This window comes from Daucus carota, chromosome 5 (genome assembly GCF_001625215.2).
Source record: "Daucus carota subsp. sativus chromosome 5, DH1 v3.0, whole genome shotgun sequence".
NCBI lineage: Eukaryota > Viridiplantae > Streptophyta > Magnoliopsida > Apiales > Apiaceae > Daucus > Daucus carota.
Window position 1 is genome coordinate 36627751 of NC_030385.2, and position 26151 is coordinate 36653901.

The window sequence follows — 26151 nt, forward strand, 5'->3', positions numbered from 1 at the left end:
AAGAGAATAAAAATGGTCTCAATCACTGGGGTCATTAGATGACCCTACGTGCGGTGTAAAGCTTTGGTACTGAAATTTGGAACAGAAATGATCTTCGGTCATATAATAAGCAAAAACACAAGTCAAAACTCATACGGTCTGCTTAGCTAAAACAAATAAAACAAATTATGAAGATTTTACCAATAAAATAGTACAAATTTCATTTCACTGTCACCCGTTCATTCACAACCATCAGAACGAAATGGTGTTCAGGAGTCACTAATCTTGCCCACAAGTGCGAAATTCAAAATATACATAGATTTATTATTTTTGTCTACAGCACTTCAACAGGACCAAACCACCCAGTTCGATTTTGTATACAATAAGCTCGCATTAATAATGTACACACCAGAATGGACCTCGGATGAACTTTCACAAAGACCAGCAGAAGGATGTAATTTCTTCTTTACACTTCCTGTAGGCTAACTTTCAAAGTGTTGACGCTACATAAAAAATCTGCAAACCACGTGAAGTACAATAAACAATTGCCAAAAAGGGCTCCATCCTAGAACAACAATGGATTACCATAAATATGAGGATATGGTAGATCTTCGTATGACAAATTACGTAATTTCATGGTGGTACTTGAAAAGGAGAAACTTCTTTTGATGCTTGTGGACTAGCAGTAAGCTGAGCAGCAGGTGGTGGAGTTGGGGAGGGGAGTGAAGTCGCTGTTGTGCTGGATGTTTGCGCATTAAGTACTGATGGAACTTTAATGGGGTAAACCTCAGTTACCTCTTCGTTGTTCTCATCCAAATATACAACATCCTGCATCGTTAACTGGTGGTACTCCACAATTTCCCTGAGAAAACGGTTTTCTCGTGCAAAGACCGAGTTCTCCTGTGCCAACCGAGCTTTCTCAGCTAGAAGTGTCTCAAGTTGAAGCCGTATCTGGTGTACACATGTAGCCATCACATTCAGTAACGATTGGTTAAGTTACATGCATCGTAATAATTTAAATTTCTCTCCATATTTTGCTGAATGTAAACAGATTAACTGCTCATGAAGGTGATTTCTTCCAGACTGAAGCATCCCAATTTCTTTTACTCTTGGTTGCATGTTCATAGATACACACAAGAATATCTTCAGAGAGAAAAAGGTTTTGTAAAAGATCGTTTCAGTAGACAGAAGAAGCCTTTCTATATCTCTCTTCTTTTTTTTCGGAAAACTGAAAGCAGTAGTTTTTGTTAATTTTAAGTTGCTCACACAAATTTTAATAAAATTGTAGCAAAGTTGAAAAGTTAAATATCAAAAGCAAAATATGGATAAAAATGTATGTCTGGAGTAGATTAATTATTTTTTGATTTTACTGAAAATAAGTTTGTGTGCAAATAGTTTTTTTGTACGGTTAAAGCACACCAAATGACCTTAAAGAGACATTAAATGTGATATCCCAAACTACCTCTTATTCTTTTCACATATGTATCCTCTTTCTTGCCAAGTAAAATTTATACTTACACTAGTGACCTATACTTTAAATGACCTCACTGATAAGTTTCTCCTTGACACTGAAATTTTTTACATGAAACTAAGAAAGCAAGGTACATATGCATGCATAAGAATGTCCCATATATAGTAAGCATGAGATGGATCCTTGGTCGAAAGTCATCACCTCTAAACTAAGAAAGGGCTAGGTTTCGGTACTTAGGAACTACAAAAATAACCTCACTTTTATCTGTAGTATTTGCAATGGTTTAGACGTCTAGGATTCCATAATTTAACTACATAAATGGCTGGCTATGTGTTTGTACAAAGAATTTAAGCATCAGTATTTGCAAAGGTTAGCGATCTAGGATTTGATACTTTAACTACAAATGGCTTGCAAAGAGAATTTAAGCATTAAATAATAATGTTTACTGTAGAAGAAATTGATCATATGTTTCATATTCATGTTTGGACAAAACATGATGCTCAATGGGGGACTGGCGAATTAACAGATATGATCTAAGGTTCAGTCACAAAAGTAATAGCGCAGTCTACATATTCATGTGCCGATGCCACGTATCACCTTTGACATCTTTTTGGAACGCCTAAATAGTGGCAAACTAAAAAAGCTTCTACTATCTTCAGACATTCAAAGAAACGAACTCAAGCATATAATTAAAATCAGAATCAGACTAAATGGCACCAGATGAAAACTTGCAGTAGATGATTCATAAACAATTCAACTTGAAATATCTATAGCATCCAACAATCCATTCAACATGTATAAACACAAAAAGAAATATATTGTTTCTGGAAATTTCATACACATAAGAAGTTGAGCTAGTAGTATGCAGAACTAAAAAGATAAATAATAACAGAGTATAAACTTGTAACTGGGGTGTAGAGATACATACCAAATCATCATCTTCGGGGCCACCTCCTTTTGCGCTACTCTCTCTGATAACTCTATTTTCCTCTTCCAGCTGACCACACCGTTCTTTTGCAAACGCTAAATCTGCTTTGACCGTTTTCAGCTCCCGAAGAAGAAGCTTTGCTTTAGCAGCCATTGCCATCGCAACCTGTGATCAAAAACACGGAAGAACATCATGCATCTCACCAAAAACCAATGTATACAAGTTGTTACCATAGCCAAATATTTGTAAGTTTCTTTGCAGATCTTGACATTTTTGGTGCCATTTAGTTTCCATGTAAAATCCTTTTTCCACCATTGCACTATTACATAAAGAAGATTCAGAAAATATAGAAAGTAATTTCCTCGTAACACAGGTCAATAAGCTGGCTGCATATAACGCTGATCAACTGAATTCAAAGGTGCCAGAGAATCAAAAATCAAATGATATATAAACATATATATTAGTAATAAACTATCTCTTTCCAAGACCCATCTGTAAAAACTGAAAGGCATCAGATATAAAATTCAAACTATGTGAAACCTTGTAATTTATGAATAACAAGCATGTGAGTGAGCATGAATTGTCCTTACGATTTCTAAGCACTTATGAAAAATCAATGGTAATATTATCTACCACTCCATTCATCCAATTAGACAAGCTATGCCAAATTATTGGTATTGATTTCCCATATTTAGTTAACACTGCTTTCCTATTAAAAATTTTATTGCTCCCACTATCAACATATCTTGACTTCACCTCTGATCATCAACTACCAAACATATCTATCTCAGATCACTTGCATCCTTGTATATTCAAGAGAAGACGGAAGTGTCCACCAAAACATAATTCTGGTAATATACTATGCTCAACTCATCATTTCCTCGAATTACTGAACTATCATAGTAGCACAGAAATAATGTTTAGGTAGATGGGAACATCCTTTCTTCTCTACTCAATATATTCTTCAGCTAAAGAAGAGACTAGATCTCCAGAATGTATGAGGAACACAAGTAGCGTTTTAAGTGAGCATCAGAGTAGTGGACAATTCTATACCAGTAAACTGAAAGGCTCATATAAATTAACAGAGCAAAGGCCAAAAATCCCACTTCTAATCAGATTAAAATACTAAAACAATTGAGTCTTTGCATGTCAGAGAGTTTCATATATTTTAAACCCACAAAAATGCCACCTTACGTCTCGGGATGCCTTCAGTTGTATTTCTAGATCTGCAGGCGTCTGTGGCTGCGTATGAGTCTGCACAGAGAGTTGTTGCCGCTGACCATAAATATTTGAATTCTGATTTTGGACATCAAAATTGCGATCCTTTTTCTTTATTTGAATCTTTCGAGTCTCCTGAATGATATCTGCTGTTCGATTTTCAACCATTGTAAGCCCTTCCTGTAAGAAGAGAAGTAAAACACATCATCCAAATTATGCTGTGGACTTTTGGAATATAAATCACTACGGGCCTGCTTAATCTTGAGAATTTAGTAGTTTCATGCATTCATGAGTACCACCTATACATTCATTTATGTCATACATACATACATACATATATATATGTATGTATAGATATTCATATGCTTGGGACTCAATAGGGTTTTATTATCACATATAATCAGTGACAAAGGCAAGAAGTTTCTAGAGGGGGTCCAATTTTTTTAAGCAACTAGTATGATTGTTTTAATTCTTAGTTAAGTACTCCCTTTGTTTGGATATGTTAGTCTCTTGACTTTTTTCACGTACTTTTAAGAGTTTTGAGTTTTAACAGTACACCTAAAATATTATTTTTAAAATTTTCTTTTTGTGAATAAATATATTACACTAATACTTTTATTCACAAACAGAAAATTTTAAAAATAATATTTTTAGGTAAGTGGTCAAAGAACTTAGAAGTACGTGCAAAAAAGTCAAGAGACAAACATATTCTAACAAAGGGAGTACATTTGTATAATTAAAGACAAAATTAATGATAAAAAAACATCGATATATGTTAATTTATGAATTTAACAAATCAAAAGAGCAATTAACCAATAATGATCTAGTCTTCCTAAATATTAATAATGTTTTAGTACTCTATTGAAAAAAGAACTTAAATCAAAATATTAGGACAAGGAGTAAATGCCAAACGGAGCTACAATCGATGTTACAGTGAATTTCAGGCTCAGATAGTTGTTAACATAATATGTGTTATGTGTATTCTTGTAAAACTGATTGTAAAGTGGTTTTATAGCTTTAGCACCATTTGCAAGTTTAAATGCATCAGCAGGTGTGGAGAAATAAAATTAGACTGTCGTGTCATGGATTATTTATCTTGTGATTTGCAGGTATTATTAGCTGTTGGTGCAGAATGTTGGGCAGCTGGGCTATGGACCACAGTAATAAGATGTAAATTGGCATTGATGTCTTACTTCTAGTTTTGGCTTATTAGGGGCTTTACTGGTTATATTATGGCTGACTAGACTCTTTGGCTGCTCTGCCATGTTCATTTTATCAGATTCCACTCAACCTTTCTCCTCTATTAATCATCTGTATTAATTTGTGTGCAAGATCTTTGCTTTCATATTCATTTTCAAGTCCGAAAAAAAAAATCATTGCTTTCCATCACTAGTACTAGTGCATTGTGTGCAAATCTGTGTGCACTACTAGATGAGAAAGACAGACATTATCAATTAAATCAGTGTGATTGCACTGATGCAGTCAGCAATGTTCTATCTGGCGGAAAAGAGCCACAATGTCCAGCCTGTGACATTTAAGGCCGAGATCACTTGTGACAAGAGGCAATGTGTGAACCACATACAAAAATGTAAGAAGTGTGGGTGGAAAACCAAAAGCGAGAATTTGTTATATTACTCAAATACTTAAAATGTGACACATTGTAATAGTTGAGCGACAAGTGTGATCTGTCAAAGCTGAATCAGCATTCCTATCCAACCTCCACATGCATACATAACATTCAATTTGGTTTTGAAGTCTATGAGCCTTGGTAGAATGACAAAATGATAAAAACAATATACTTTGTGTAGAATTACCTCAAAAGCATTGCCTATAGTGCCCCCAAGATAATTGAGGGATGAAGTAATTGCATCTAGGCCCTTCTGTATAGAAGGATTGTCAGGTTTCCGACGAGTCTGAGCTTCAGTTGTATGATAATACTGCATATATAAACAAGAAAAACATAAAGAGAGCACAGGCAAACAGGCAGCACACTTCATAACAGACTGTAGCACCAATGCACAGGGTTTGAAAAAGTAAGACTGAATGAGGAATGACACTTAAACAAGTTAAATTTAATACCAGTTGAGGATTTAGGATATAGTTCCTGAGCCCATTGGAGTAAACTGGCACAAGTCAGAACCATTTGAACTTAACTCGTAAGTATACAAAGTTCACTAGGTAATAATGAAGTTGACCTAGAACTTGATTAGTATACACTGGAGTATCTAACTATTTCATCTCTGACCTAAATATGTTCTTATTTTTACTATTTACTAAATAAATATTTGGAATTAATTTATATTTGATGTGTTTGATCGGATCGATCTTGCTAGATTAGACTTCTGACTTAATTGCCATCAACAAACTTAGTTCTGAGTTCAAGTGTACTCTGTTGAGCTACGAGCTTCAAATTTATGGCTCAATATGAATTTGAAAATTGTGATCTTTTTTTTTTATCAAGCTTGAACCTTTTTTGTCAGAAAGAGGTCAAGCGATGACAATTACACTCTGTTTTATCCATAAAAACCTCATTGATTCCAATCACCACTCCCACCCCCTAGTATATTAAAAACTAGTTGATAAACCGCGCGTTGTGGCGGTCTGTAAAGATTATATTAATGATTTAATATTAATGTTTGTTGAATAAATAATTTGGTGGCTGTCTATAAAAAGTATATTAATATTTCAAAATAAATATTTGTAGGATAAAATAAATTTATATTATAAAAATCGTGATGTAATACCAATACTAATATATAAAATTATAAAATCAGACTATAGTTCATGGTGAAAAAATGAAAATAAATTTATACATGTAATTAACAATTTAAAACATGACGAATCTTAATTTTATTTGTGTTTTTTTTAAAGTAATTATGTTCTTACATTGTCACCTTCCACCAATTTTTTTGGATTAATTGTGCACTAAAACATCTAACTTAAATCTGTGAGATAGCGGTCTATAACTACATTTACTTGTAACAACCTTTATTTTTTAATATTGTATAAACAACCCCACTTAAAAGTTGCTTGAACGAAGCAAATTAACAGATAATGCATGAATAATTTTTTCCTATATACAAAGTAATTCATATAAAAATTAACAACAACAAACATGTCCGATGAACAAAATAAATATTATAAAAAAATAACCAACAAACATACATCACTAATTGTTAATTTACTGATATCATCCATCAATACCATGTCAAGACTATATTCCTTTCTCATGTTTGGATTTGTCTACTCCAACATAGCGGTCTATAACTACCTTTGCTTGCAACAACTTTTTTTTTTTTCTAAACTGTATAAACAGCCTTCACTTATCGTTGCAGAAGCACGGCGCCACCGAGTTAAAAATCAAGATAGAGAACTACCACCAGAGAGGTGGGGTTGTGGTATTGAGAGAGAGTTGGTTGTGTTTAGATGATCCAAAACTCTACAATCTATAGGTGTAGAGAGACTTGTGTGCTACTCTTTCCCATAATTAAATAATCTGAAACATAATCAGATTCTGAAATTTGCTTCTAACATAACCGAAACTAAAAAAGGTAGTTCTAATTTTTGATATTTTTCATCCAAAAATTCCAGAAAATTAGAAAAATAGAACGGAGCGATGTGAGAGGCGCCAGCTACATGCCCCTCGCTTCTCCTTTATATTTTTAATATTGTACAAACAACCTTCACTTACCGTTGCAGAAAAACGGCGCCACCGAGTTAGAAATCAAGATAGAGAACGATCACCAGAGAGAGGTAGGGTTGTGGTATTGAGAGAGAGGTGGTTTGTTTAGATGATCCAAAACCCTACAATCTGTAGGGGTATTTATAGGTGCAGAGAGACTTGTGTGCTACTCTTTCTCATAATTAAATAATTTGAAACAAAATCAGATTAAAACTTTCAAGCCACTATATAAATAATTTGAAACAAAATCAGATTCTGAAACTTGCTTCTAATATATCATAAACTAAAAATGATAGTTCTAATTTTTGATATTTTTCATCCAAAAATTCCAGAAAATTAGAAAAATAGAATGGAGCGATGCGCCCCTCGCTTCTTCTTTATATAAGTATATTGATTTATATGTACATTATATCTATAAGAAAATGATAGAAATTACCTGAGCTTTGGGAGTAGTTGACTCGGATAAGGGAGCTCTTGGTGAATTAATTCCACCTCCACCTCCATCGTTATCATCAATAATCCCTTTTGCTTTACGAGCAAGAACCCCCCAAAATGATTGCTTTGAAGAAGAAGATTGATATGTAGGAGAATCCTAAAAACGAACAAGCATAAAATCTCATAAATATTTACACACAAAACACTAGCAAAAACAAAAAACGGTCAACTTATAAGCAATAAAGCAACCAACTTTAAGACAAATTCAAGCTAATAAACACAAAAATCACATATACAGCCAAAAGGGTCAAGTAAGAAGCGTTAAAGCAAACAACTTCAAACAAAATTGAAGCTCAAATTTACACAAATACAATTAAAAATACCTTAATAACAGGTGGAGAAGCAGGGGAATGAGAAACAGGGGAAGAGAGAGAAGGGTAATAAGCAGAGGAGAGAGAAGAGTCTTTATAAGAAGAAGATGCTCTAATGGCTTTGGCTACAAGAGATGGAGATGTGGGTGTTGAAGATGAAGAAGTTTCATTATTTTCTTCTTTAAACGACGTCGGTTTCCAATCCCTTCCTAATCCCTGTCCTTGCCTTCTTCTATAAGCCATTCTCTTCAAAATCCGTTATTTGCAAACCCAAATCCCCACCGCCCAACCGCCGCCGGAATAAGGATTCTCCGATCTCTCTCCTCTGTCTCTCGCTAGATGCGGTCTCTCTGTCTCTCGCTAGATGTGCTGTGTTTGGGATCTCGTGTCTTTATTTTTTTTAGTACTTGCTCTCGTCTCGTCTTATTACAGATGCTCTGTTGCGTGAATACTTTTACTTTCGTTTGATTTTGGGCCTTTCCAGTTCTCGCTGTTTTCTTCTTGAATACGTTGTACGCGTTATTTGCTGTGTTTCTACGGAGGCCCAACAAAAAGTGAGAGGCTAAATAATACAATACAGCTTCTTTTATTTTTTAGCCCAAGTCAATCAATAATCCTTCGGTTATGCTTGACCTTTTATTTTTTCATGAGCATCTCTTTTTCAACTAAAATTAAAAATTAAAATATCAATATATATTATAAATAAAAAATATTAAAAAAATCAATTCAAATGGATATTTTTTTATTTATAATTATAGTCAAACTTTGAATACACTTGGTCAACCTTTAAAGACATGTACGACATGTAGAAAGATTCTCTATCATCTGTTAATATATTAAATTATATATTTTAATTACAACAATTTGAAAAAATAACTAGTAATCATTATATAACGATTTCAAAATATAATCAATCAATTATAATTTTATTTTATTTTTAGAGAAAAAATAATAATATAATGATGAAAAGTCAAACGACATCTACACATATAATCGAAGTTAAACAAATGCAGTCATATTGTTTTTGACTCCTTCATTTTTAAATAGGCAATTCAATGAATTTTTTTTTTAATAGATATGTATATGTTATAATAGTCTCATTATTGTTTTGAACAATAGATCATTAACACATTATCATACCAATTTTTATTTGAATCAACACCATGAAAATCTACACAGTAATTCCGGACATGAACAATAAAAAACCCAAACAAAATCAAACTCTCACGAGAAGAGACCAAACAAAAATCAAATAAATTGAAATTTTATTGAAGAAAAATAAAAGATTAATAAAAAATAAAAAAAAACCCATGATTGAGACTTCCCACACGTGAAACCCGATAATAAAGACTGTTATTTAAAGAGCAAAAAGAATTATAGGTTTTTTTATTCTTTAATCGTTTATACACCCAATACCAATAATATCATGTTCGACAAATTTCATATAATTTATATTTTAAATATAATATTGTTGAAAATACTCTTCCACAACTAAACAGTTTTTAATATTTTTTATTTAAATAAGCATATTTATACAATATTTTAATTAAAACTTTGAAATATTAATCAAAAACCAATAATTAAGCCACTACCGGAAAATATGATTTATGATACAAAGATACATGCGGACATCGATAATCTATGTGTTGTATATTTTTTCTTTGGCTTGGCAGGATTTGTTATGATATCAATAATATATATACTTTTGTGTTTTTTGAAAAATATGTTTTTCGAAAAGTAGAGGAGAATTATCTTGTATACTGTTTTTTCAATCTTACTTTTCAAAAATACTACCTTCTCCAATCTTATTTTCAAAAGTACTACCTTCTCTAAAATATTTTCAAAAAAATATATATATATTTTCAATCTTACTTTTCAAAAATACTACTTTCTCCAATCTTATTTTCAAAAGTACTACCTTCTCTAAAATATTTTCAAAAATATATATAGATATATATATGGGTTGGGTTCTAGGGAGACCATGCTATACGAGAGAACCGAGAGACCACATCTTAGACCGTCCATCACAGTCCATCACACAGTACATTGATCTGTATTTTTATACGTAAATATAAGGGCAGTGATGTCAATTAATGCTATAATACACATATAACTCTAAACAAATAAACGCTGAAATCTGGCAGCATGCATGATTTTAGGGAACTGTTATATGGAAATAACATATCACTTCCATACTTTAGTTATATGTATATCAATCATCCTCCCGTATGTCTTCACAGCTACTTTCTTCTATGTAATAAAACTACATCAATTCTTCTTCCTAAGTAACGTCATTGTTCCTTCAAGATTTGTTTTGTATTTTTATTTATTATATATGTGGTACGATACTGATAAGGAGCTCGAGGAACACACAAGAGTATAGAGTCATGACTGGTACCAGTTGTACAGAGCTCGAGGAACACACAAGAGTATAGAAGCAGATAATTGTACCAGTTGTATTGCAAGGTGTATTTTGTATTGTTATTCATTATGTATATGGTATATAACTGGTATAGTTATCGAAGAACACACATAAGAACCCTCTTCTCACTTGTATAATGATTTTTAGATCGCAAGTATGGTGTTTTGTTAAAAACAGGTTATGTTTGTAACTCAGATGTTTATTATTTAAGAGACTCACATGGAACACTGAGATGATTTGATATGGTGGATAGAAGTTTGATCGTGTTTAATCAATATATACTTGGTGTTTTATTATGTGGCTCTTCTTTTGTGTAGGCTACTAATTGTTTCCTCTCCACATTTTTTATTTCTTGTGTTCCAGATTGTAAAGCTAAAAAATCAGCAAACTCTGATGGTTCGGAATTGAATGGGTTGAAGAATTCAGTATTAGTAGTCTTATACAGAGGCAGGTACAAGAGATAATGAACGTTAGAGGTGTTATCTGATGTTCAAGAACTATGATGATATTTTTGACTTTATAACTTATCAATGTGAGTCGCTTGTTTAAGCGTGGGAAATCATCAGAGTTAAACAACTATTTTTTTTATATTGTTTGTTTTCACAAACTCGAGCGGTGGGTAGGTTTGATACAACTAGTTTGGTTATCAATAACTCAATGATGTAAGGGCTCAACTTTGTGTTCTTGACAACGCTTGTGAAACTCAGGAGTTTAAGGAATTTCAGAAAGGTTTTCATATGGGTCAAGCTCTGAATGACTACATATTTTTTGTCCAGTATTCTTTAATCTATACGTGCTTAAATTTCTGTTTTGGATTCTTCAAACATGTTAGGTCCAAAGTATCGTAGAAGGGGGGGTTGAATACGATACTCACTACAATTTAAAATTCTTTCGAATCTTGCGGATAAACAAATTGCAGTTCTGTAATGGGTTTCGTGTTCCGGATATTTATTGGGTCGGTTTCTGAGGATATGAAAATATTAAACCAACACACAATATTTTCCAAGGTATATCTGTATATTGATAAATACCTCGAAGGGTGCTATAAATCCAAACCCGAAGGTTGGCTACAATGGCTACTACTACTTACACTCACAAACCCTAGCTTCTAAATATATATATAATACAAAACTAAGCTAGAGTTTATTTGTGTGTAGTAGTGTGCAAGGCACAAAGCCATTCCACCATAAAGGTGGTGGAGAGTGTTACAAATGATAACAAAATCCATGGGTATTTATAGGCTTTTCATAAACTAACCATGGTTAACGAGTTCGTCCTGGACGACTTGAGTTCGTCCTGGACGGATTCGTTTTATAAAAATAAAACTAACTCCAAGTGCATACCAAAGTTGCGCCACTGACCAGTGGTAGTCAAACCTTGCGCTTTGACTTCATCATAGTATATGATTTGTAATACTTAGAATAAATTCTAAGTTGTGCTAACTTGAGAGGTCAAACATGGCGCCTTACATGGTCAATGGTTGCGCCAGGAAGTAGTAGAGTGCAGGAGTCAAAGTTTGCGCCCTTCTTGGTCAAACATTGCGCCTTACCATTGTGACATCAGTACATGTGACTTAGAAGAAATTCTAAGTGAATTTTCTGTGTCATTGTGACTTGGAGTCGCAAACTTTGACCAGTCAAAGTTTGCGCCCCAAGTTGCGCTTGTACATCATATGCAGTGTGTGGTACTTAGAATTAAAACCAAGGAGTTTTGCTGGGGTTGACCTGAGTCAAAGTTTGCGCTTTGACTCTTGGTCAAACCTTGCGCTGGGTGCTCCTGTGAAATGCCTTAGACAAATTCCATGTTTTGATCTTGCTTCTTGTTTTGTATACTAATTAAATATACATATATATATAAATAATTGTGTTAACTTAATTACTTGAATTATTTAAATTCAAATAATTCACAATTAATATATATATATATATATCTAATTAATAAGATCCTTTTGGCAATATATCCTGGAGCAGCTCGATTGACTTGATCAATTAATTCGTTGGTCGAATTCACTGAATACTTTCGTACGTCCTGACGTCCTGTGCACTGGTCTGGTTCACGAACGACTCGAACTGAAATAATTCTTTGAATCCTTTGCTTGATAATAAACTTGATCAGTCATTCCGGGTTAGTTTATGCTTCAGTTTGTTGATTATAAATAACCAACCAAGATATATAGAAATATCTTGCTTCAGGGGTTGCACTGAAATCTTTCGAGTACTTGGACAACATCTTCATTGCTTCCACAATCTTGAATACTTCAATCCTTATTCTTCACCGAGGCATGAACATATTAATGAACTTCTTCCAGTGAACTTATTCCTTCAAGACTGTAGATGGCTTCTTCAACCTTTGTCTTCGTATCTTCCGATTCCGGTGCAGGCGTAGTGTTATTTACTTGTCCTGTTCTATTGTTGAGTTATCATCCCTATGTAACAGATAGGGTTGTCTTTACATTTAGACTTACAATCTCCCCCTATTTGTTTGTTAATCATAACAAGCAAATCCTCTGGAGGATAACTCAACTAACACTAGAAAAAGTAAAATCCTGGACTAGTAAATAATGCTACAAAGTTTCTGGATCATATAATACATTTCCAGATTTCATGAATAGAAATAACAAATGTGCATATCACCTTTATTTCTCTGGTTCTTGCTTACCTGCCAGATCATCCTCATAGTTTGTCTTGAAGAGAATTCAAAACATTCCATTATGCAAAGAACAATCAGCAGCTTCTTTAAATTCTTCAGTGGTGATGAATAAGTTCCTGTCTACCACTTACTGAAGAATAAATGTATCACCGTGATCCCTCAAAAGTAAAGAAACAAGTCTTTGCTTATGCTTCTCCCTCTGTTAGAGATAGTGGTGAACTAATACCACTACTTCCTAGGAATCATACCACGTACCACCTGAATAAGAATGCAATACAGTGGTGAGGTGTACATGAGTTTTTATTACTTCTCCTCCCATTACCTTGATCAAGTACCCCTTGGTGATAAGTAGCTATCTCCCCTTAGATGAAAGATGAATCCTCCTCCTTAGTTGAAAGATGAATCTCCTCCTCCGTATTACACAGCTAAAGAGTAGTTTACTCCCCCTTAGTTGTAGACAACAGAAGAAAGCTAACTTACTTTTTCTTCCCCCTTTCATATATTCTCCCCCTAAATATATTCTCCCCCTTAGTTGTGGAATCCTCCGAGGATATGTGGTATCAAATATGGTCAAGGAATGTGTACAATACTTCCTGTACCAAAAGATAATCTCCCCATAGAGAACTACACAACGCTAAAGCTGGGGTCGAAGAAAGAGTTCAGAAGAAGGGTTTACTTTGATTGGGTTGGTCCCTATGCTGAAAGAATAGGTTCCAAACGGAAAAGTAATGAGTAAAATCTGACAATCGTGTCCCTTTGGTGTTACCAAATGCTAAAGCTTCCCGATATTGTTAGGTCGCAATACCAATTGTTAGATCCCTGGTAAGGTTTCGATAACATCTTCAACATGGCTCCAACGGCAGTCAGTCGAACATTTCAGTGAAAGTATCCACTTTGCCTTTAGGTATAAATTTGGTAATCAGTGGTTATCTCACTAAATGTTCTGCAGGTGTATCACTCGACACTCAATTTTCTCTCGGTTTCTGGGTAAGGGTGTCACTCACGAGTTCTGTAAGTGTATCCCTCCACACAAATACTAAGCTTCCAAAATGCTGAGTACCTGCAATAAAATCACCTTAGCCACCCTTAAAGGGGGTCACCGGTGGTGCAATGGGAGTTCGTAATTCCCAGTCCCTGTAGACTCATCAGATAAATCCGAATCATGGTCCACAAGTTGCCAACCACTAAGTGGCTTATCCAATTAAGGATCCAGAGTTGTTTGCTCTGGGAGGTTAGACAAAGGCTTAATTATGGCAAAGGCCTAAGTCCTCCTCAATGTCTGTGAAGACACTTGATTCAAGAGAATCATCAACCATAAGTTCACAACGTGAAATGGAATGAACCGTAGTTGCTTCCGTCAATTCTTTCAACAACATGTGAGTTTTCGATACTAAATATTATAATATGTACCTCACAAGTGTTTCACTCTTCTCAATTTCCTATGTGTTTGCACTCACTCATGCTCACATATTTTTCATTCTGATATCTCACTGGTTCTTCTCAGAATCTCACCAAGTGTTTAACTCTCAATGTTTGGCTCACAGTGTTTCTCTCAGCACTCAAAGTATGGTCTTCTGTACCTGCATGAGAAAATCACCATAGCCCCTTCAAGAGAGGTCACTGGCGGTGCAATGGGGTTTCGTAAATCCCCGATCCTCAACCGACTTATCAATAAATTGACTCATAGTCAGAGAGTTGCCGATCTCCTATAAATAGGAAATCCATTCCGATTGGATCCAGATCTGTTCTTATCTGGGGAGGGAGACGAGAATCCTGAAGATTTGGCAATTGAGATCCTCGTTTCCTCCTTACACCTGTAAAGGCATCAACCATCTTATCTACCGTAAAATGGTAAATGAAGAAGTTGCTTCTGGAACAAAACCTTTAACCTTACTGTGCACTCTCTTGTATTGTGTCCATAAGATTTTCTGTTTAGGCTCTTCATCAGAGTGATTACTGATGATGTGCTTGACTCAATACAAGATGCTCTGGCTGACGAGCGAATTTCAATGGACTCATCCTGTTGAGAGAATGATTCCAGAGACTGTTTTATTGCCTTTTCAGCTCTATATTCTTTTGAGAAAATACAGATGAGCAACAGTTACCTCAAGTTCAAAAACACCTTTTCTCCTTGAGAGGTAGAGCTGTGGGTACACTATCCCTCACATCCTTATTTGCTGCAACGAGTACAGTTTCTCCCTCATTGACTTTTTGTTTGAAAAGTTCCTTATTACTCCAGGGGGAAAGTTGGGATGTGTTCTGAATTTGGTTTTATAGTCTGGGATAAAGATTGTTGGTTTTCAACCTTATGACTATCTAGGAAAGCCAAGAGGCTGATTAAGTTCCGAAGAACAGAAGGAGATATAAATGCATTTTAGAAAATCTATGATTTTGAATGAGAGCAATTGCATTTAATCTTTTGAGGAAAAATGAATCAGTTGTGACTATAAAATGATTTACATAAAGAATGACAATCACAACCGATGAAAGAAATAAAGTTTTCCTTTAAAAACTAGTTTGAGTACGAGAGTCTGAATCTATGCATAAAAGGTTTAAATGAACTTGTCTTTGAAAAAGACACAGACTCCTGTTTCTCACTACAATTTGAAAAGGAAACAAGAAAATTTATGCGCTACAGTGTATAAAGCACTCGCCACACTAATTAGTGAAAAGGCCTCATAGTAGCACATCGTCAAAACAGACGCTGCAAGTGACAAAGATCACCAAGTACACAAATACAAGATAATCAATGTCTCGTCCTATGACGCTACATGTATAGATGCAAAATATTCTAAGAAATATTTATGAAATAGAGTAGTGGATACCAATTGTTGAAATCAATTGATAAAGAAATTTCTTGACAGAAACTCACCACTCCAGAACATAAATACGAGACAGAATAAAGATTTTGTTGTCTCCCTTGTACTCAGAATATTAAACACCTAAAATATATTAGCACTAGTGGTTTTAAGAAATATGCAACAATATTTCACCAGTGCCAATACATCACAATCAATTCACAAATAAAACATCAATAAAGCATCAGAAATAGATACCAATTAAATATTTCAAAAATGAATTAATCATGCTTCTATTATTCTATCAAAGTCAATCATGAAACAAATAGGCATATAATTGTGGATCACAATTTAACTAAGATAAAATAATAATTACCTACGCAATATCATATAATTATCAGATCAGCATATAACAACTAAAATCATGACAATCATACAAAGATATTCGCAAGCCCGAGGGAAAGTTGAAGAAAAGTTCACGAGTCTTATACAGATAATCATTAAACACAAGTGAACTCACACAACTCCTCGCAGAAAAAATTAACAATTAATATTAGTGATCTACATATAAGCATCCAAAATATCACTAACACTAAAAGTATCACAACTATATGCAGTTAGACATGAAATAAATCATCAAATATCTAACACAAATAGCTATGCTTCGTATATATAAACTAATATAAATGGATTCAGCCTAGAGAGAATCTAAGTAACTCTACAAATACTAGTATATCATGACTAAATTCTAACTAGATTCTAACCACATACCAATTACTGATACAAGTCACAAGTCTAGAAACAAATAAGTCATGCTTCAGATTTTATACCTATAAAAATGAATTCAACCTAGAAAATAATCCTAAGTATGTTCACAAATACAGATACATCACGACTAGATTATGACAAAGTTTCTCTACTAGATACCAATTGTTAAAGAGGTATAGATCAAGAAAAATAACATAATTAAGTCATGCTTCATGTCATCCCTAATCATTTAAATCATGAACAAATAAGTCACTTAATTGTCATGCAACACAATTTAAATAATTGAGATAACAAACACTCATGCTAAAACATATAATCACCATCTAAGCATGCAAAGCAATAAACATGGCAATCACATAGAATAGCAAAAAGCACGAGGTATTGGATTTTAAATAAATTCACAAGTCCTATGTATAGACATTTTAATACTCATGAATTCATTCAAGAAATACGATAGACATTCTCATTAATGAAGTAATACCTTATGTAAAATATAGTATGTGATCTACTTGCAGTTAAGTAAAGTGATAAGTTGAATACCTCTGAGACTTGACATTTCAGTTGATGTATCTTTCTTGTACTGATCAAGTCCAGTGGTTGCTGGCATAAGTCTTGGCAGATCTAGAATCTTCCAAATTGCGCATATTCAAAAGATCCTTGACTTCCTTTTATTGCCATCATTCTTTAGGCTAGCTGGTAGACCATAAAGAATTGCAACTTTCCAACAAACTCATCATATCACTAATCTGCATTCACTTAGCAATTATCTTGCACAAGTGACATTAGTCCACATATAATATAATCATGGTATCACAGCACATATAGTCATATGTTTGTGCCTTGTATCATGAGAGGTAATAATTTGGATACCAAATATAACTCTAGCAAACAGATATTAAAATAATATGCTAGTCAGAAGTCATACCATGTCCGTGACCATCATCAAGTCTTGGATAACAACTCATAGAGAGCTGGTGAAGAAAGAGCATACAAATTCCGTTGGATCTGCAACTGCAAAGTCCTTGAAATGTTGCATGAAGCTTCATCTTCTAGCTCACTGTAATATCCTGAACCCGAGTCTCGTCAATGGTGCTTTAGTTCAATCATGAAGGTCGTTGAGTCCCTTAAGATGTAGAGTCCTGAACTTGAAGATTCTGTTTCCATAATCTTCATAACCTTCTCATTTGTAATAACCCTAAGCAACCAAATTGGCTTGTCCCTCGTAACAGAGCCAAAAACATCCAGTTGGAATCTGAATACCCGACAAGTACTAGGTATAGAATTGTCTTTAGGTCAGGGTATCAGAATCCGCACAATCTGCTTTCAAACTGATTGAGATCATCTTGCTGTGCAATCACTCAATCTGGATCCCTTTAAGAGCTTCTAAATCTTCCTCTAGTTTCACTTCATATTGAAACTCAAAGAAATAACATCTTTTTACAATAGCTCTCCTAGTCTTCACTTCACCGTTCGGAACATTTAAGAACTAGAACCCGGGAATGATATTGACTCCAAACCCTTTGTCTAAGCAGATACGTTCTTGATATGTCCTGTTCATCTTCAATGTGGTGTTGAGTTTGACTAGTGGATCCACCAAATGCTCCCCCTAAGCTGTTGCTGGGATCTCCTTAATAATCCTTATCCTTGCAAAGAGATTCTGCTTGGATCTGAATCATTATTATACCAATAATATCACCTTTAACAGCTTGGAGCAAAGTGTCGTTCAATGTCCTGTCTAGACTTACAATCACCTTCTGTTGATTAATCACAATCACCCTGTAGACTGTAGACTCCATAGAGTAGCCGAGGAAAGTATTCTTTGATCTTCAAATGCAAGACTTTCAAAGAGGCATTTTCCTCCAAACACATACCAAAAGTTAGTGTTTGCTTCTGATTGGCTACTGACAAGAATGGTGTCTTTCTGGATTTATCAATGATCAGGGTTCATCTTGATCAACCTTCATTTGTGACGTCTTGTCCTTCGAACACATACGAACAACACGAAAGAATCTAGAGTAGTCAATGATCATCGCAAAAAGATATTTGGCTTGTTTTAGACATGACATCAACTGATCCGTAGAAATCCATACGTATCATCTGAAGCGGCTCAGTAATGTTAGTCATATCTTTGCTTCTGTGCGATGCTCCTTCGACTTCCCTATTGACATACCTCATAATCTTCATCCATATTGAATTCCAGATGAGGTAGTCCTCTCATCAATTCTCTTCTTACTAATAAAAAGAGCTACTTGTTTTGACATACAAGTTTGAGAGCTTCAAGTGCCATAGCTAATACTCATCTGATGAGGCTTCACTATCAAAACAGCTCACTCCATCTTCAGTTGAAGTTCCATATTAGCCACGAGCAAATTCACATCCTTCCTGATTTAAGATAAAACACTATTCCATGAACTGACATAATGTCCTTTGTCAGAGAACCGTCTGATACTAGGAATGTGTGTTTTGACTCCTTGCAAGAAAGATATGCTTCCATGATGACATTCCAGGAAAACAGGCATGTCCCGTAAGAGAATCTTTGTTGTCATCTTTCAAAGATTATTGACGGAACTGCTCACATGATCACATTTGCTAATAGGTTACTTTTGGTGAATATATGATTTCAGCTACTCAGCAAACAGAGTGCACCAAAAATCATATGGAACATATGTAACCTGCAATCACAAATGGAAAGAGTTCTATGGTCCCCAATCATAACTGGGTCCGGATGGATTAGAGATTTTTCTTTAACAATGGTAACAACAAAAGCAACCTTAACATGCTAATTCTTATCTAGACATTGCCCTAATGTGATTCTCAAACATGCTTTTCTAAAATCAATGCAAGTACAAAGACATGCATTCATGACATGAAAATAAGCAGACATGATGTTGAATACACATGGCAAACAATCAAAGATAAGACAAGAGCAAGACAGGCAGTTATGCAATTCAGAAGATTCAGTACTCTCTACTTAAACCAATTAACACAAGTGCAACAGGTAGCAAGTAGAATTACAGATATTCAATAATCTCCTAAAAGCATAATGATCATAGACAAATCAATAATCACATTATCAATTCATACTAATCCCACTCTATTGTTATATGGCATTATACTATCTCTATTACCTAAGTCAGTTTTAGATCTAACATGAAGTTCTAAAAGTTCTACTGACACAAGGTAGACATTCCATCATAGAACAAATAAATTCCTTAACAAACAATTCAGATTAGATAAGCAAATCTAATTGTACTAGGGAATCTGAAAGTAAATGTTTTAACAAAGTTATATATGCTAGGAACATAACCCCTAAAACTAAGAGTTGTTTTCCAAAGGAAAGCTTCTAATCTCACCATAGCAAATAATCAAATCCTAAATATTCATACACATGTTAAGAATCTGCTAAAGACACATGCACAAGATTATCATCAAGCCTAGTAACTAGAACAGTCATCTAGCATACCAGTTTAACATTTTCTACTGTGATGCTATCATGCTTGTACTTGTGTGTTAAACAATTCTACTCAGAGATTTATAACATGCTTTGAATATAAAGGAATATGTATTGCATAGTTAGAAAGAATTCATACCTGAGATGTGCGAGTTGAGTCATCTTCAGAGAATGCTAGGATAGCCAGATAACCATAATCATCCTTCTCATTAGCAATTGATCCATCTCACACCTTTCCTAAAATAGCATAAGAACTTGTTGTGATGTTTCTTTCAAAACATCCACTTGAATTTCAGACAAGCCCTATCATCCTTGTTTGTCGAGGCTTCAAATATATATAGCAACCCTCTTTTGCTAAAGATACCAAAAATATTGTGTGCGCTGACCAACTCAGTTTTCAAACAGCCTGTTGAATTGAACCCTGAAGAGTCTCCACTTGAAACCAATGGATTCCATCTGAATCTGACATGACTAAACCTCTCAGACAATGTTATGCTAATCCTTGAAGTTCTGTCCTCACATTCTTCAAAAGTGTTAACTTTCGTCGACGTGAGCTTCCTCAAATTCAGTAGTTACAAACTCTTCTGTTCAATCCTAAGGTTCTGACATAAATGCACGAAACTGATTTGGTGCGGTAGTAACTCAATAATTATATCCTTAAACCTCCACAGTTCTCTGTCTTTTGTTCAGTTGATTCTGGATGGATTTAGCATTGATACAATTCACTAGGTAATTGTATATCCCTGAATCACTGAGTTAGATTGAAATCCCTTGAAGATTCTTCTGCAAAAACTTCTCTTTTTCCTACTACTAGTGGTGCCATTCAAAGTTGACATTCCGAGCCCTGGGAAGATGCACTCATAAAGCAAGTTCCCATCCTGATCTGGTGATCTGATAATCAAGTAGGAGTAATTACTCAGATCAAGGCCTGAAGTACCTTCTTCAAAATCCACTATTAGTAGTACCAAATTAGTCTTCAATAGAATCTTCTTCGAATCACAATCATCTTTGTCGAACATAGAAAACTGCTTCTAATAATCCTTTGAGTAATCAATTGGATTGGGTCATCAATGTACTTCCATTACCGGTTCTGAGAATCTGGTATTTGAAAACCCGGTGTTTGTCTTGTAATCTGTCAGCCTGATCTGTCTCAACTAAATGTCAATCTGATTTGTCTTGGAGTAGAATAATTAAAAAGGTTACGGGACACTTGATTATTTAAACTAAGTTTAAATTATAGAGAAAATAAATTTAAAAAAAGTTTTAAAAGATGAAAGAAAATAAAGTATAAAATAAGCTTAGTCAAATCTATAAAATAAATTTAATTATATTTAAAAAATAAATTCAAATAAATTCATAATAAACTGAAAAGTTTAGAATAAATTTATTTCAAATTCATTTAGTAAATATATTAAAATTTATTGTATAAATTTAATTTTTGAAAATATTCAAGTGTCTCGTCTCCAATTAAATCATAGCTTCCAGAACAAACTAAATTGAACCCTTGAACTTGAACTTATATCCATAATCAGTTAAATCCTCTTAAATTTATATTCTAGATTTTAACTTAAATTTAAATCATAAACTATACAAATTTAGATAATAAATTTATAAAAATTTATGATAAGCTTGGTAAAGTCTAAGAGTAAACTTTACAAGTCTAAAATAAATTTAAACAAATTTAATAATTGAATTTGGTAAAGTTTATAAAGTAAATTTAATTAGGTTTATAAAATAAATTTAATTAATTCATAATAAACTCAATTAATAAGTTTAAAATAAATTAAGTCAAATTTATAAAATAAACTTATTAAAATTTAAAGTATAAATTTATAAGTCCTGGTCCAAAGTTCAGTATCCGACGGATAATCCTTGCTTAGGCCTACAGACAAATTCAGCAACACAAACCGGAAGAACATTTCCCTTAATCAAATATCAAAAGCTAGGTTCTTGATTTTCCGTACGATAAGGATCCTGATTTGTATATCAATCAACCTCGCTCTGATACCAATTGTTAGGTCCAAAGTATCGTAGAAGGGGGGGTTGAATACGATACTCACTACAATTTAAAATTCTTTCGAATCTTGCGGATAAACAAATTGCAGTTCTGTAATGGGTTTCGTGTTCCGGATATTTATTGGGTCGGTTTCTGAGGATATGAAAATATTAAACCAACACACAATATTTTCCAAGGTATATCTGTATATTGATAAATACCTCGAAGGGTGCTATAAATCCAAACCCGAAGGTTGGCTACAATGGCTACTACTACTTACACTCACAAACCCTAGCTTCTAAATATATATATAATACAAAACTAAGCTAGAGTTTATTTGTGTGTAGTAGTGTGCAAGGCACAAAGCCATTCCACCATAAAGGTGGTGGAGAGTGTTACAAATGATAACAAAATCCATGGGTATTTATAGGCTTTTCATAAACTAACCATGGTTAACGAGTTCGTCCTGGACGACTTGAGTTCGTCCTGGACGGATTCGTTTTATAAAAATAAAACTAACTCCAAGTGCATACCAAAGTTGCGCCACTGACCAGTGGTAGTCAAACCTTGCGCTTTGACTTCATCATAGTATATGATTTGTAATACTTAGAATAAATTCTAAGTTGTGCTAACTTGAGAGGTCAAACATGGCGCCTTACATGGTCAATGGTTGCGCCAGGAAGTAGTAGAGTGCAGGAGTCAAAGTTTGCGCCCTTCTTGGTCAAACATTGCGCCTTACCATTGTGACATCAGTACATGTGACTTAGAAGAAATTCTAAGTGAATTTTCTGTGTCATTGTGACTTGGAGTCGCAAACTTTGACCAGTCAAAGTTTGCGCCCCAAGTTGCGCTTGTACATCATATGCAGTGTGTGGTACTTAGAATTAAAACCAAGGAGTTTTGCTGGGGTTGACCTGAGTCAAAGTTTGCGCTTTGACTCTTGGTCAAACCTTGCGCTGGGTGCTCCTGTGAAATGCCTTAGACAAATTCCATGTTTTGATCTTGCTTCTTGTTTTGTATACTAATTAAATATACATATATATATAAATAATTGTGTTAACTTAATTACTTGAATTATTTAAATTCAAATAATTCACAATTAATATATATATATATATATCTAATTAATAAGATCCTTTTGGCAATATATCCTGGAGCAGCTCGATTGACTTGATCAATTAATTCGTTGGTCGAATTCACTGAATACTTTCGTACGTCCTGACGTCCTGTGCACTGGTCTGGTTCACGAACGACTCGAACTGAAATAATTCTTTGAATCCTTTGCTTGATAATAAACTTGATCAGTCATTCCGGGTTAGTTTATGCTTCAGTTTGTTGATTATAAATAACCAACCAAGATATATAGAAATATCTTGCTTCAGGGGTTGCACTGAAATCTTTCGAGTACTTGGACAACATCTTCATTGCTTCCACAATCTTGAATACTTCAATCCTTATTCTTCACCGAGGCATGAACATATTAATGAACTTCTTCCAGTGAACTTATTCCTTCAAGACTGTAGATGGCTTCTTCAACCTTTGTCTTCGTATCTTCCGATTCCGGTGCAGGCGTAGTGTTATTTACTTGTCCTGTTCTATTGTTGAGTTATCATCCCTATGTAACAGATAGGGTTGTCTTTACATTTAGACTTACAAAACATGTTCCACATATATTTAATATTAAGTCTTGAATTCTTAATTGAACACCTCTAAGAACGATTTCGATGTCACAGTTTACACTTCCTTGGCGAACACCTTAAGGAATCTCCCGATCATAATTTGCCACCTTCAACCACCTTACTAGAACAAGATTTTTGAACGTGAAATTTTTATCATGTGTCTAAGAACACCTTAAGGAATCTTGTCAATATAAGTTAATAAAAAAGTATAAATTAGTTAGTAAAATATACTATATATAACGGTTCGAACGAATGAGATTTTCTAATTAAATCATAATAGCAATAAATACAGGAGATTTTGCGGATGCTACAAGTAGAACTTTATTGATATTAATTATAAGAATTTTTTTTCCTGTGAGTTTCTAATGATCACTTTATAAAATCTTGTGAAAATAAATTAGTAATTTAATATTCAAAAATTATAATTTTGTCAATAAAAATATTATTACGTTAACGAAATGATGAGATTCTCTTCTTTAAACCATAATATTAATAAATACAAGAGGTTTTGCAGATATTAGTAGTTGAACTTTGTTGATATTATTGCAATTTTAATCTTTTTCAAATATTAATATTTAATTGTTCTTATCACCTTCATGAACACGCTACTGAATCTCCGTATAAATATTATGAGGAAAAATAATATTTTTAGATCTCTCATTAGAACCTTAATATCTGAGAACACCTTAATGAATCTCCATATTAATAAAAATAATACACTCTATTATTTTTTTTTTTAATACACAACTATGTATTTTTATTATGTGGCTACCGTAACACCTTAAAGAATCTTTACAAAAGAAAATATTGAATTAATACTTCAAAATTTTAAATTATTATGTAAAATAATTTATAAAGATATCGCAGCACGCAGGACATTTAATGAAATAATTTATTTTTTTAATTTTACCATCTAATATTAAATAAAACACAACGGTGCAATTTTTAACGTATGTGTAAGTAACATCTTAAAATTAGTAAGAAAGAAAAAAATTAAACATATAAATTATTCAATAAAATATGTTACATTGGTGAAAAACTCATGGATTATTTAAATATTATTGAAATTATTTTAAAAAAATTATATCTAATCATCTAAAATTTTAATAAAACAAGATATTTGAAGTGAACTTATTATCCTATGTCTAAGCAACACTTTAAAGAATCTTGTAAAACAAGAGGTTTTGCAGATATTACTAGTAAAACTTTTTTGATATTATTGTAATATTAATTTTCTTTAAATATTAATATGTAAATATCACCTTCATGAACACGTTATGGAATCTCCGGTATAAATTTTTACTTTTAAAAAAAATGTTGTTGAATATCTATATATATAATCAAAAAGAAAAAAAATAAATTTGAAAATATAAATTATTCAATAAGTTGTGTTATATTGGTGAATAACTCATTGATTAATATAATTCTTATTGAAATAGTTTAAAATATTTATACTTTGTCATCGAACTTTTATTAAAACAAGATATTTGGTATTGAAGTTTTTATCCTGCGTGTAAGGAACACCTTAAAAAATCTTGTGAATTTTAATATTAAAATAATAATAAATACAGGAGATTTTGCGGACACTACAAATAGAACCTTATTGATATCGTGATAATTTTTATTTTTTGATTTTAATATTAAAATATAATTATTATTATCACTTTCACGAACACGTTATGGAATCTCCATATAAATTAAGTGTTTCACTAATATATTATGTTTCAAATTTTTTAACATTAAAAATATTTATGCTATATTAATTATTATTATATTATTTTTTAACTATATTTAATATTCTACTAAAAAATTTATTAGATGTTCCGAAAATCGGTCATATATAATATTTAATTTTGTAATGTGTTCTTTTCAATTAAAGTTGAATTTAATTTTAAATAATTTAGTGATTCATTGTTAAAGATTCTACTAAGTGAGACATTAAACTTTCTATGTAATGACAAATTTTTAATAATATTATTAAAATTGTAATACGGGTTCTATGAATAAATGTTACATTAATTATTGTGATATAAAATTTAATGTGTTTTTCAATAAATATTTTGATTTTTAAGTTTTATGCATTTTCACTCATCTTATAAAGACTTATTTTGGTGTTCAACTATAAAAATTCATTTAGATATTATAGTATAAGATTCAATATTTATTATCTTATAAATATAAAGCGTATTATTTATTTAAAATAAAAATTCTCTTAAGACTATAAAATATTTAAAATAGTACAATTCTGGGTGTACTTATGAACTCAACGAAGAACATTAATAAGAACACTAAATCCTGTCACTC

At 33.1% G+C, this 26151-nt stretch overlaps 1 protein-coding gene across 1 annotated transcript; it reads right to left on the reverse strand.

The window, feature by feature from the left end:
- Window positions 1-156: 156 nt before the first annotated feature.
- LOC108223442 (uncharacterized) lies at window positions 157-8546 on the reverse strand. The gene is made up of 6 exons (XM_017397714.2): window positions 8097-8546; window positions 7715-7870; window positions 5411-5533; window positions 3573-3776; window positions 2379-2543; window positions 157-930 (listed from the first exon to the last, which is right to left on the reverse strand). The coding sequence occupies exons 1-6, from the start codon at window positions 8325-8327 to the stop codon at window positions 613-615; spliced, it is 1197 nt and encodes a 398-aa protein (XP_017253203.1). The 5' UTR covers window positions 8328-8546; the 3' UTR covers window positions 157-612.
- Window positions 8547-26151: the final 17605 nt, after the last annotated feature.